The sequence below is a fragment of the Camponotus floridanus genome, unplaced genomic scaffold (genome assembly GCF_003227725.1).
Source record: "Camponotus floridanus strain SB8 unplaced genomic scaffold, Cflo_v7.5 scaffold27, whole genome shotgun sequence".
In the NCBI taxonomy this organism is placed as follows: domain Eukaryota; kingdom Metazoa; phylum Arthropoda; class Insecta; order Hymenoptera; family Formicidae; genus Camponotus; species Camponotus floridanus.
In genome coordinates this window covers 1,146,696-1,161,326 of record NW_020229403.1, presented here as the reverse complement: position 1 = coordinate 1,161,326, position 14,631 = coordinate 1,146,696, and the positions used below count along the sequence as shown (strand labels likewise).

The 14,631-nt window shown below is 28.0% G+C and overlaps 2 protein-coding genes and 1 pseudogene across 3 annotated transcripts; all 3 read left to right on the top strand.

Annotated features, from left to right (window-relative positions):
• The first annotated feature begins 361 nt into the window (after positions 1-361).
• On the top strand, positions 362-2,393 carry LOC109610065 (odorant receptor 4-like). Of its 2 annotated transcripts, none has more exons than XM_025409502.1 (5): positions 362-913; positions 1,553-1,591; positions 1,832-1,951; positions 2,044-2,199; positions 2,278-2,393. In XM_025409502.1, the coding sequence occupies exons 1-5, from the start codon at positions 377-379 to the stop codon at positions 2,329-2,331; spliced, it is 906 nt and encodes a 301-aa protein (XP_025265287.1). In that variant the 5' UTR covers positions 362-376; the 3' UTR covers positions 2,332-2,393. The 2 variants fall into 2 exon arrangements, with proteins under 2 accessions (XP_025265287.1, XP_025265286.1); XM_025409501.1 differs by having other exon boundaries at positions 362-1,194; positions 1,553-1,652.
• Positions 2,394-5,052: 2,659 nt separating this feature from the next.
• LOC112638240 (odorant receptor 13a-like) lies at positions 5,053-7,005 on the top strand. The gene is made up of 5 exons (XM_025409593.1): positions 5,053-5,869; positions 6,228-6,327; positions 6,506-6,625; positions 6,717-6,872; positions 6,952-7,005. The coding sequence occupies exons 1-5, from the start codon at positions 5,064-5,066 to the stop codon at positions 7,003-7,005; spliced, it is 1,236 nt and encodes a 411-aa protein (XP_025265378.1). The 5' UTR covers positions 5,053-5,063.
• A 5,255-nt stretch (positions 7,006-12,260) lies between these two features.
• LOC112638236 lies at positions 12,261-14,571 on the top strand (annotated as a pseudogene).
• The last annotated feature ends 60 nt before the right edge of the window (positions 14,572-14,631 follow it).

The following is a 14,631-nucleotide window of genomic DNA, read 5'->3' as shown; positions in this document are numbered from 1 at the left end:
TTGGTAATTACCGTATGGAGTATGACGGTCTTTTCTTTGCTCGTCAATCGTATTTTCATCCGGAAATTTGATTCGTAATATTTTTCTCATATATGCCCTTTATTACGCGCAGCCGTTTCGTACACGCAAGCGCATTGTTCTTACTGCATAAAAAGAGAGAGCCTATAATTACACACACCTGTTCAGTCGTGCTCGAGCTTCTAGTCTTGTTTGACCATCTGTTATTCGTAAACCTGAAATAACGTATGACGAAATTAATGAAAATTCCCAACAGTCAAAAGAGACGTGGCAAACGTGAAATACACGATCAAATTTATTACATATAAAATTTTAACTTAATAAACATTAATTAAGTAAAAAATACTAAATTATTAAAATGCCATCAGAAATGAAGCTAATCACGGAACGTTCGTCAAAAACAATTCAGGAAAACGAAAATCATTTCAATTATGCGGTACAAGTGACTCGCATTATTCTACAAATGATCGGTGTATGGCCGATACCGAAATTCGCATCTAACGCGAAAAAAATTGCGATTCGTTTGCAAAACGTTTTTTGCTATTTTTTATTTGCATTTATTCTTGTATCTGGTCTTTTATTAATATTTCTGAAAGAACGCGACTTCAAACGGAGGGTTAAGATGATAGGACCTCTTCTAAACTGTTGGATGGGTTGTATGAAATATAGTTTATTCATTTATCACGCGAAAGAAATACAATCGTGCCTGGAACAAGTACAACAGGATTGGCAGAGTACCGTCAATTGGAACGATCGAAAAGCGATGCTATCCAAGGCGAGAATAGGCCGAAAATTCGTCATCTTCTCCGCTGTCTTCATATACATCGGCGGCCTATCTATTCGTACCATTGTGCCGCTCTCGAAAGGACGAATGTTAACACCGATGAATACCACGGTAAGAGCTTTCTCGTATCCCAGTTACTTTGGCAAGTTCGACGAGCAAGCCTCGCCGGCGTATGAGATCGTATTTACCCTGCAATTCTTCGCGGGAATGCTCACCTATTCGGTGACATGCGGCGGGGCCGGACTAGCGGCATTTTTTATCATGCACGTTTGCGGACAGCTGAGTGTTTTGATCCGCAAACTGCAGCATTTTAATAACATAACGGAGCTGAAAGACCGAACTGTTGCGACTTTGTTAGCCAATATTGTGGAACATCAAATAAAAGTAAAAAAGTGAGCTTATAAAAGTGATTAAGTGAAGGAGGTTTTCATATAAATTTTTTTTATTTTTGTTACAAGTAAAAAATAATCATAAAATATAATTGATATAACACAATTTTTTTATGTGTTATGACTATTTTTCAGTGTATAACTGTTTTATAATTTTCTTCAAATTATAATATTATATTTATTATAATTATTATGAAAAATATTGTGGAAAAAATTTTAATACTGCAAATTAGATAAGTTATAATGATTTTTTATTTCTAACATTATTAATTAATTCTTAGAATTATAGTAACAGTGCTCTAAATGAAAAATTGTAAAAAAATATTATCAATTATTAACTAAATAAATTATTCATTTACAGTTTTTTGAAACAAGTAGAGGACGCTATGCAATTCATATGGTTAGTGGAACTAGTAGGATCTACTGCAATCTTATGTTTCGTAGAATATTACGTTATTATGGTAATCATGAAAAATACTTTCCACGAGATTTTGCATAATTAATTTGATGTTGATTAAATTAAATTAAATTAAACAGAGATTTATAGCTCTAATATAATATTCATTATAAAATCATTATAGTTTATTATTATAATTATAAATTTATATAATAAAATTCATTTATAATATTAACCGTATAGGAATGGGGAAATAGCGATTTTACAGCGATGTTAACTATGTTAACTCAGTTTGTGATGTTCATATCTTTTACTATTTCCATTTTTACTAATTGTTATGTCGGTCAACTTTTGACAGATGAGGTATCGCAATATTTGTATTATTTTTGTTGTGAAAATTAAACATCAACGTTGTCAAGCACTGTCTAAAAATATATAATCAATAATTGTAATAGAGCATCAAGTTTGGATTGAAAACATCTACGATAAATTGGTACCATCTTTCGTATCAAAGGGCTCGTTCTTTAATTCTGATAATAGCAATTTCTAATATTCCGGCAAAAATCTCTGCAGGTGGAATGATAGAAATATCTCTATGCACATTCAGTAACGTGAGTATAAAACAGAAAAAAATTTGACATTTTTGTTTGCCAACCGTAAATCACGAAATCTGTTTTGTTTCTTTATAGATTATGACAACATCGATGACATACCTTAATCTGCTTCGAAAATTTATCACGTGATTTATTTTCGATAAACTTTCTATGACTTAGATGCATTATGAGATATTTAAACATTTAAACTGTAATTGTAATTATTTTTGACACAAATAGAAAGACAAGATTTGCCAACAAATATTCTTTTCTTTTATTTTTTATTTTATTTTTCCACTTTTATTAATAATAATTTCCATAAGAAATCAGTTGCAAAATCTATTAATTAATTTACTTACTAAAATCTAATTTTATATATTTAGATATGACATGATTTGATCTCTTACTTTCTTAACCATTTACGAAAATAACATTAAATTTAACGGGTGTAAAATTGTAAGATTTATAATAATATATAAATAAATATATATATATATATATATATATATATATATATAATTTGAATATACATATCATATATTTGCTGATATATAAAATGTAATATCGAAAACAGATAATATAACATTTTCACGTCTGGCAAAGCTAATATCAAAAATATTAACTCGTTCGACAAAAAATTGATTAATCTAAACTTTATTACAGTTAAATTAATTTATCAAATTAATTATCTGAAAAACTACATTTAAAAGAAAACAAATTGTATTGCATTTTTACAATATAGTAACTTATACAATATATTGTAAAATTTAGCATGCAACACAAGTTAAAGAAATTACACTATTTATATTATTTTCCACTTTCCCTTTCTCTCGCATGTTCACACTGACGTAATTTGTATTTTATTAAAAAACACAGCTATTAGCAATCATTATCTTTCGTAAAATACGAAATACAATTTTTGCAAAATTATTATAGATATTCATAAGTAAGATAATAATTATAATATTTAATTTTGTTGACTTTTGACTAATTAATTGAAAATTATATACCGGTAAAGAATCTACGATTAACATTCATTTTTTAGATTTTATAGTTATACAGCTTTTATCCCTCGTTATATCTCTCCTACATTATACATATTCTCTAAAACACAAAGTTATAAATCACTTTCTCATAAAAAGTATCAATTATTTTTCACGTTTACGATTGAATACGTAATTGGATGTAAATCGTTTCGCGTATTTCTTTTTCAAGATTGTGGACAGCTTAACTTGCAGCTACACTCAACGCACAATGTATCTTTTCAAAGATATTTCGCTTTTCCAATCAGTTTAACATAGTTAATCGCATTTTTTAAAAACTTATCTATGAGAAATAAATATAATTTTATTCTATTATAAATCACATAATCATATGAAGTCTTAATTTCGATATACTTGCATGATTATGTGATTTATAATATAATAAAATTATTAAGCATATTATTATTTTTATAATTAACAGAAAATTCATCAATCTTAAATAAAATAGAAAAATCTATCTTAAATATAAAAATTAAAATTAATAAAACAAAAATATGACATTTTATTGTTAATAAAATATATAATTTTTTTAAGATTATATAACTTCTTAAGCTTTCATCGCCTTGCCAAAACATTTCCAAGAATTATTTAATAGATATAACAACGTGTATAACAGATTGTAGAAAAAATAAAATGTGTAAATACATAAATATAAGATAGAAAGAATAAAATAAGAATGTTTGAATATTTTGTATTAAAAAATTCGCATATTTTTCTTTTTATTCTGTATTTATACACTACAATTAACGCAAATTTAAGAAAGACTTATTCTATTTTTATACTATTTCATATACGCGCGAATTATATAAATACATATTATCTTTACCTTGTGTATATATGTATATATTATAATCTATGTTACTTTAAGGGAAAAAATCTTCAGTCTTTATGAAAAGGAAGGCACCCAAAATCTCGTATATCTAATTCATGAACAGTAGCAGAAATAGTTCGAGAGAAATAATCTTTCTTCATCTTAAATCAATATGACTATAAAATGCACTCTTTATTGTCCTGATGTAACTAATAGCATGACAACTTATTTCTTGAAAGGGAATCCTCACGAAACGACGCAGTCATACTTTACTTCCTGCGCTTGTATTTTTGCACAATCCTTTCAATAGCGAGATCTTGCGCTTTAATAATGTACAGAATTCTTCACATCTAGTACCGTTTATGATATTAACTAACGCAGACACAAATTTCCAAATCTTTTATTCTCATTTATACCAGAAATTTTATATGTAAATTTATTTTTTTTTACATTTGTATACTTCTTATAATTATATTAGAGTTGTTATTTATAACCTAAAGTTATAATTTAAATGAAACAGTATCGACGTAACAAATTTCTTATTAACATATCACTCATAATATTTTACTTTCATGACATCCTGTTTACATAATAATACGTAGCACAAAACATATTCTTATTCAATCGTAAGTTTAAACTTGACAATTATTAGTATAATATGACGATCTTTTCTGTGTTTATTAATGGGGTATTCATCCAGAAATTTTATTCGTAATATTTTTCTCATATACCCCTTTATTACACGCAGCCGTTTTGTACACGCAAGCGCATTGTTCTTACTGCATAAAAAGAGAGAGCCTATAATTACACACACCTGTTCAGTTGTGCTCGAGCTTCTGATCTTGTCTGACCATCTGTTATCCGTAAACTTGAAATAACGTATGACGAAATTAATGAATTTAATGAAAATTCCTAACAGTCAAAGAGACGTGGCAAACGTGAAATTCACGATCAAATTCATTACATATAAAATTTTAACTTAATATACATTAATTAAATAAAAAATACTAAATTATATACCATCAGAAATGAAGCTAATTACGGAACGTTCGTCAAAAACAATTCAGGAAAACGAAAATCATTTCAATTATGCGGTACAAGTGACTCGCATTATTCTACAAATGATCGGTGCATGGCCGATACCGAAATTCGCATCCAACGCGAAAAAAATTGCGATCCGTTTGCAGAACGTTTTTTGCTATTTTTTATTTGCATTTATTCTTGTACCTGGTCTTTTATTAATATTTCTGAAAGAACGTGACTTCAAGCGGAGGGTTAAGATATTAGGACCCCTTCTAAATTGTTGGATGGGTTGTATGAAATATAGTTTATTCATTTATCGCGCGAAAGAAATACAATCGTGCCTGGAACAAGTACAACAGGATTGGCAGAGTACCGTCAATTGGAACGATCGAAAAGTGATGCTATCCAAGGCGAGAATAGGCCGAAAATTCGTCATCTTCTCCGCTGTCTTCATGTACATCGGCGGGTTGTCTTATCGTACCATCGTACCGCTCTCAAAAGGACGAATGTTAACACCGATGAATACCACGATAAGAGCTCTCTCGTGTCCCAGCTACTTTGGCAAGTTCGACGAGCAAGCCTCGCCGGCGTATGAGATCGTATTTACCCTGCAATTCTTCGCGGGAATGCTCACCTATTCGGTGACATGTGGCGCGGCCGGACTAGCGGCATTTTTCATCATGCACATTTGCGGACAGCTGAGTGTCTTGATCGGCAAACTGCAGCATTTTAATAACATAACGGAGCTGAAAGACCGAACTGTTGCGACTTTGTTGGCCAATATTGTGGAACATCAAATAAAAGTAAAAAAGTGAGCTTATAAAAGTGATTAAGTAAAGGAGGTTTTCATATTAATTTTTTTTATTTTTGTTACAAGTAAAAAATAATCATAAAATATAATTGATATAACACAATTTTTTTATGTGTTATGACTATTTTTCAGTGTATAACTGTTTTATAATTTTCTTCAAATTATAATATTATATTTATTATAATTATTATGAAAAATATTGTGGAAAAAATTTTAATATTGCAAATTAGATAAGCTATAATGATTTTTTATTTTTAACATTATTAATTAATTCTTAGAATTATAGTAACAGTGCTCTAAATGAAAAATTGTAAAAAAATATTATCAATTATTAACTAAATAAATTATTCATTTACAGTTTTTTGAAACAAGTAGAGGAAGCTATGCAATTCATATGGTTAGTGGAACTAGTAGGATCTACTGTAATCTTATGTTTCGTAGAATATTACGTTATTATGGTAATCATGAAAAATACTTTCCACGAGATTTTGCATAATTAATTTGATGTTGATTAAATTAAATTAAATTAAACAGAGATTTATAGCTCTAATATAATATTCATTATAAAATCATTATAGTTTATTATTATAATTATAAATTTATATATTAAATTCAATTATAATATTAACCGTATAGGAATGGGGAAATAGCGATTCTACAGCGATGTTAACTATGTTAACTCATTTTGTGATGCTCATATCTTTTACTATTTCCATTTTTACTAATTGTTATGTCGGTCAACTTTTGACAGATCAGGTATCGCAATATTTGCCTTATTTTTGCTATGAAAATTTAACATCAATGTTATCAAGCACTGTCTAAAATATATAATCGATAACTGTAATAGAGTATCAAGGTTGGATTGATAACATCTACGATAAATTGGTATTGTCTTTCATATAGAAGAGCTCGTTCTTTAATCCTGATAATGGCAATTTCTAATATTCCGATAAAAATCTCTGCAGGTGGAATGATAGAAATGTCTCTACCTACATTTAGTAACGTGAGTATAAAGCAATATAAAAGTTTGTCGTTTTTGTTTGCCAACCGTAAATTACGAAATCTGTTTTGTTTCTTCATAGATTATCACAACATCGATAACGTATTTTAATTTACTTCGAAAATTTATCATATGATATCATATTTTCAATGAACCTTCTACTTAGATATAATATGAGATGCTTAAACATTTAATATGTATTTGTAATTATTTTTGACACAAATAGATAAGATTTGCCAATGAATATTTCTTTTTTTTTATTTCATTTTTCCACTCAATGCGTCAGGTTTCATAAGAAATCAGACGCAAAGTCTTTCAATTAATTTACTTACTAAAATATAATTTTAGATATGACATGACTTGACTTCTTACGACTTCACGCGTCCTTAATTCACGTAAATGATATAAAATTATATAATTTAAAATTTATAAAATTTATCGAGTATTAATCTATTTATAAGATTTAATATATGATCAAATACAAAATAATATTTTCGTAAACCAAATAATATTTGGCTCCGTGAATCGATTTTATAATTACTTGTGGCGAAAAATCGCGCACACGCAAACCCCTTACTGAACTTTTAACTGTGCCGAACCACTGTGGTTACAAAGGTGCTTCACCCTCCCAGACACAAAAGTGTGTATATAATGTACTCATGGCCAACAAGTTTTATCGTAGTTTCATCTGTCAGTCGTAATAGCGTAATCTTCTCGCGAACAAATATCGGAAGAGAATCCATTTCTTTTGTCGCCAATCCATATCATGTTCGACCCGTAGATTTACACAACGCTAAATATGAAGTGACATAAGATATATCGCAAGTGCATAGGTTTTGATCTTAGGGTTGATCAGCGTGTGTTGCTTACTGCCTTTAATCTGTACAATACCGTGGGTATTGTACATGTTTCTGATCTTGGATACGTTCAAGAGCAGACTGAAGATGACCGGCACACATTGTTTTTATATTATGGTGCCCACTATGTATTGCATCCTTATGTTACGGGAAGATAGCATCAGAAAATGCGTGAAACACATGGAGAAGAACTGGTGAAATGTCAATCAGATGTAAATGATCGTAAAATTATGCTGGAACGATAAGCCGGTTGTTTTATTTTGATTTGCACCACTCTATTTCTCCAACGGCTTTACTTATCGTCTGATACAGCCGATATTTCGCGGCAAGATCATCGTCAATAGGACGTCCCTATCAGACCGCTAGTACACGGTCATTATTATATCTTCTTCGATCTGCAGTGCAGGTCCCGCTTACGAAATCATGTTCTCGATACATTTACTGATCGATATCTTCGTATATGTCATTATAGCGAATGTTTCAGGCGTCATCGCATTGTTTACCATGCACGCTTGCAACCCGAAATGCTGGCCACTTGGCTTTAAAATCTACTAAATGAGGCTCAGTGGTCGCAGAGTCATGTCACTGCTCGAAGATTGGCAGCGATTATTCTGTATCACATAAGGATACATAGGTAAGCAACTCAAATTATTCTGTATCTTACGTTAATTTTTGATTTGCTAATAATTAATTGTTAATAACCGATTTAATTTTTCTGCATTGATTTGCGACGATTTTTCCTTTTCTTAAAGATTAAAATTAATTATTTTATGCTTTTGAAAATTTTAGCTCTGCAAGTGTTTACTTGTTAAATATTCAACTCATTGTCAAAAAAAACTACCATTTAACTATTGGATTATTAATCTCATAATTCAAGACATTTATATAATAAAAATATTTTATTAACTTGAAAAGAATATCTTTAACAAAGATGTAATTTTAGAAATTATCCCATGCAATATCGATTTCTAGATTTTTACAGCACATACAACATCTTATAGGAGAAATGTATTTTATCGAGATTATTGGTAGCACTTTCGTGTTGTGTCTGCTAGGATATTATGTGATAACGGTACACAATAGTACCATTTAATAGTAGCATTTGTTAATAACTGATTTTTTTACATCGCATGCAGGTCTTTAACATATATACTGTATTTTTTAAAATAAAATAATATATAAATAATGCTTCTTTATATAGGGATGGAAACGGAACGATGCACACTCCTTTCTGACATATGCCATAATGTTCATATCTTTTACCTTTAATATTTTTATATTGAGTTACATTGGGGAAATTTTAAATAATCAAGTAAGGTACACAGATAACAAAAATTAATATGTATATAGGTATAATATAGGTACAACGTCAAATATATTTATAATCAAAGAAAAAATATATTAAAATAAAAAATAACAAAGAATACGCATAGTTTGAAAAAAATTATTATAATAAAACAAGAAACACCAATAAAGTACACTCTTTATATTTTGCATAGAGAAATAAAGTTTATATAACTTGTTGCACGCTTGATTGGTACCTAATAAACAAACTCGTTATCTTATCCTAGTAATTGTAATTATCCTTTAAAACTCACGGCGAGTAAAGTGATCGACCTTTCATTCGACAGTTTCGGTGCTAAGCAATTCTATGTCTTTTAATATAACAATAAAGATTTTTCTTCTTTTATTATTAAATAAAATTTAAATTATTTTTATATTTAATCCGTATATAGTATATATACATACATGTATATATATATATAATAAAATTATTATATTAAAGGAAAGTGAATTGTATTACACACGAGAGCGAGTTTATTCTTCTTTATAAATGTACATTTTTATCTATAAATATATCTATAAATGCAATATATATATATATATATATATATATATATACAATATATATATATATATATATATATATATATATTGTGTATTATGCATATATGTTTTATTTAATCTTTTTAGGTTATTAGAATCGCGATGGTGTATATAAACTTGCTGCGGATAGCTACTGTATAATCGTGTAATATTATATTATACATATTATTATATAAATTATTATATAAAATTATATTTATTTATATTATATAGAACATGTATTTATAATTCAAATTCTGGATACATTCGTCCATTTTTGTTTTTATTAATATTCTACTACTATCCACCCATTTATTATTTAAAAAAATTATAATATAATATATACATATTTTAATTGTTCATAAAAAATTACTAATAAAATGATTGCATAGTTACAAAATAATATACAGAATAATTTTTAACCATTCTTCAGCATGATTCGCAAACTATTATGAAATAAAATTCAAAAAAAGATTTCCTTTTCGTCATATACACATTACAGAAACTACCGTTCATCAGCTTATGTATGATTTCTTTCTATGCGATTTTCTAAAATAAAATCGAATCCAAATATAACTTTCTTGCCTGCTCCAAGGCTATTATGAAAAGTATATTACAGAAAATAACTTTGAAAAACAAGGTGTCGTATCTCTCTCAGATAAAAGAAACATGAAGAACATCTCTCACGCAGGATATTGGTAGAGACCATTTTTGATCATCGATTAATTAAAAATGATTACCATCGATTAATTTTATATATATATATATATATATATATATGTATATATATATATATATATATATATATATATATATTATGGCGGCTTTATAACAATGTTCTGTTTTATTATGTCGCAGTGCTGCTGATTTGCATCCAAATCAATGAAAAGGGTCGAGAAAACAGGAGTTTCTGTATCCGATGCCAAAGATTATTAACATTTAATGGAGTGTCGCCAACAAAATTCTTTATTTCAACTAATTGTTGTTTAATTTCCTTGCTCACAATGTCACAGTGATCATATATGATTTAACAACATGAATGTTTACAGTCAGATATTCAAAGAATTATCTGGTCAATTGTCAGGAAGGCATTAATAATATTGGGTGAGAGATTGACAAGTTACTCAACTGTGTGGTATCTTGAAGTAAGCTATCTTGAAGTAAGTCCAGTAAGTTTTGAAATATTGCAGAAATGTATATTGTTTATCAAAGATAACAATGTCAAATATTAAATTATGCTATTTTTACATCAATGTTGTGCAATAATAAAATTTGGTAATAAAAATAAATTCGATAATTTTAACATTTTGATTAAATAAAAAGAAATAAATGTGAAATAAATACTTCATTATTTTTTTAAGAAGAAAGATATATTATAATAATATATTATTTAAATAATATATTATTTAAAGAGAGATATATATAATTATTTTATATTTAAGAAGAGAGATATAATTATTTTAGCGTCATATTCTTATTGTAGCTTATAATATTAATCGAGAATATGTGGTATAAAATATCTTTGATAGACATTAGAATATATGATAAATATATAAAAGTATTTATGTTATGCAATTACACTCTTTGTAAATTTCATTAAAATATTATATAAAACATACATTTTACAGTACACAACATGCACACAACATGCATTTTACTGTAAAGTAGGACAAAAATCAAATTTTTTGGATTTAAGAACTGTACAATGATATATATTTACAATGATATATATTACTTATATATAATGTAAATAATATAAATATTATATACTATAAACGCACATTAACATACAAATTTATATCACGTGCATGCGTACAACGTTATATAATATCATACACAAAAAAGAAACATTATTTATTTATATGCTAACATGTAAGATGGTATTTTCGACTTTTGTTAGAGATATAAATGTCACAAGTATTGTTATTAACCATTATGACAAAATTAATTAATAACAATTATAACAAAATTGTCATCACAGTTCATTTCATATATTCGTTTTTCAAGACTATAAAACCAAATTTAACTTGCAATTATCAGCAGTCAGTATTTTTTCAAAGAGTCAGTATTTTTGTTACGTTTTCCTTCGATCGATTTAATATAATAAGTCACATATTAAAAAGTTCGTCGACACGAAACAAGAAATAATTTAACTTAGGCATGATTATAATTTATAATAGAATGGAATTTTTAAGTTTTTCGATTTGTTTTACTTAACAAAAAATGCAAGTAATCTTAAATAAAATATAAATCTGTCAAAAATTCATTTAAAAAAGCTATATATTATAATCTGTAATATTTCCAAGAAAATTATCAATCTTTATGGAAGACTTACGGAAGTCTCAGAGACAATAGCTGTGCGAAAAATGTAGACCTTTTGTAATTCATGAACAGTAACAGAAATAATTCGAGAAGAATATCATCCCCTCTTATGATCTTGTGAAAGTCAATATGACTATAAAATGCACCCCTTCATTATCTTGATATGGTTGATCGCATAACTATTTCTTGGGAGGAAAACTATGAAACGGAGCAGTTGTATTTAACTTCTCGTGCATGTATATCTTTGCGCAATCCTTTCAGTAACTACTAAGCTTCCGCGTTTTAACGATGTATAAAGATCCTACGCAAGATTCAAACATTGTCTATTTATGATAATGAGAAAGATATGCATATCAGCCTCCAGCTAAATCGCTGGATATTAAAATCGATTGGAGCCTGGCCAAAATCAGCAAAAACCTTATTGATAGAAAGATGCGTTTATTTGCTACTAAACGTGATTTGCAGTAGTCTTATTGGTTTCTTGTCCATACCCTGCGCTGTTTATATGTTGCTGTAAGTTGATGACGCGTATCATATCGTGAAGATCTTCGGACACCTAAATTTCTGTCTGATAGCCATTGTTAAGTACTTTTTGCTAATCCTTCGTGAGGATGATATCTGCAGAGGTATCGAGCATATCAAGAACGATTAGATGAATACTCGATATTATGACGAACGGATGATTATGATTAGGAGTGCAAAATTCAGTCATCGTCTCGTAGTGATTTGCTCATTCTTCATGTATGGCGGATGCTGTATTTTATTACCTCGCCGTGCCATTCATTAATGGCAAGATCACGGAGGATGACGAAATTTAACGTATCGGCCTCTGGTGTACCCAGTTGCCAAAGTAATTGTCGATGTGCGATACAATCCCGTCAGTGAAATTTTCTTCTAGATGCAATGTTTGTCGGGTTTTGTTACGCATTCTATCATTGCTGGTGCATGCAGCGTAGCGCCCGTATTCGTTATGCATATTTATGGCCGCTTGGAGATTCTAGTGCAATCAAGCATTTGGTGAACGGCAGAGAAGATTTTTACGGAATTGTGGACGAGAGATTGTCGATAATTGTGCAGCAGCATATTGGAATCTTAAAGTAAGTTATTTCGTGAATAGTTCTCTTATTTCTTGAGAACGAAAAGCAGCGTGATAATTACACACACGACATCGAATAAATTTTGCATTTTGCTTTGCACCTATGAATATAAACATTCGTATTGTATTTTTATTATATTTTCTGCTGTATATTTTTTCTCTCCAAAAGATATTATTAATATACATATAATAATTAGAAAAAAATATATTTAAAATACAGATAAATAATATTTATTCTAAATCTCTATAAATCTCATATATAAAGTATTTTATCCCATTATTTTATCAAAAATATATTTATATAAATAACTTTAAAAACTTTTATAAATATATTTTTATATTAAGTATTATGTTTTATATATTATATATTTCATATAAAATTATATATAATTAATTTATATCATATATACATTATATTATATATATACATATAAGTATATGTATATATATATAATATATGTATATATATGTATATATATGTATATATATATATATATATATATTATATTTTATATTATATTATGTTTTATATTATATTTGTCTAATTCAAAAATATGAATCATGGATGATTTCACTGGCCAAACGTTAATAATTAAATTATTAATTAACATTTTATTTAAAAAATCATATTTTTATCGTTTTACACGATAATCGATATCTTGCAGTTTTGTATCGCTAATGAATAAAACACTGCGTGAAATATCTATCGTGGAAATAACGGAATTAAACATGTGCTTTCTAGGATATTACACTATTACGGTATGCATACCACAAAGCGGACCATCTATTTCACGTAATAACAGTTTACAATAACAGATACAACATATTTAAATACAAAAATCTTTATGTTGCAGGAATGGGATAGTAGTAGATCTGCACGTTATATAACATACATTGTTTTGCTTCTATCTCTTACATTCAATATTTTTATTTTTTGTTACATTGGCGAACTTATTGCCGGACAGATATAAATTTCATTCTCGAAGTATTTCTTTACATGTTTAATAATGACATAATGACGAATCACATAATTGTATATCTTCACAATAAATTAATCCAATAAAAGAAATATTAGAGTATTTATAAAATAATAACATTTGAAAAAATGTTTTTATTTTTTGAAGAATAAAACTTTATTGGCAAGCATAAATATGCTTATAGAAAAAATTTTATGTATCCACTTTTTTGAACTATTGAATTATTAAACTAATTGTAAAATCATATTTATAGAAGAAATTTTACTGATTTAAAAAAACAAAAAATCAATTCTGTGCAAACAGTGCAAGAAGATCGGTGAAGTCTCGTACATGATCGAATGGTATCGTCTGCCAGGAAAAGAGAGTCTCGCTCTTGTGTTAATCATCGCTGTCCAGATCGTCTATCAAATTTACTGCCGGAAATTACTTCGAGCTGTCTCTCAGTATTTCCGCTGACGTAAGTAGTATACAATATTTATTAAATTTATTCGTGAATATGTATGGCTTACATATTCATATATTTATCCAATTAATAGGTTGTTAGAACATCCGTTAGCTTGAACATGCTACGCACATTAACTTAATAAAATTAATTACATATATGTATAGAGAAATTATTGCGATTGTCAATTTAAGTTTAATGT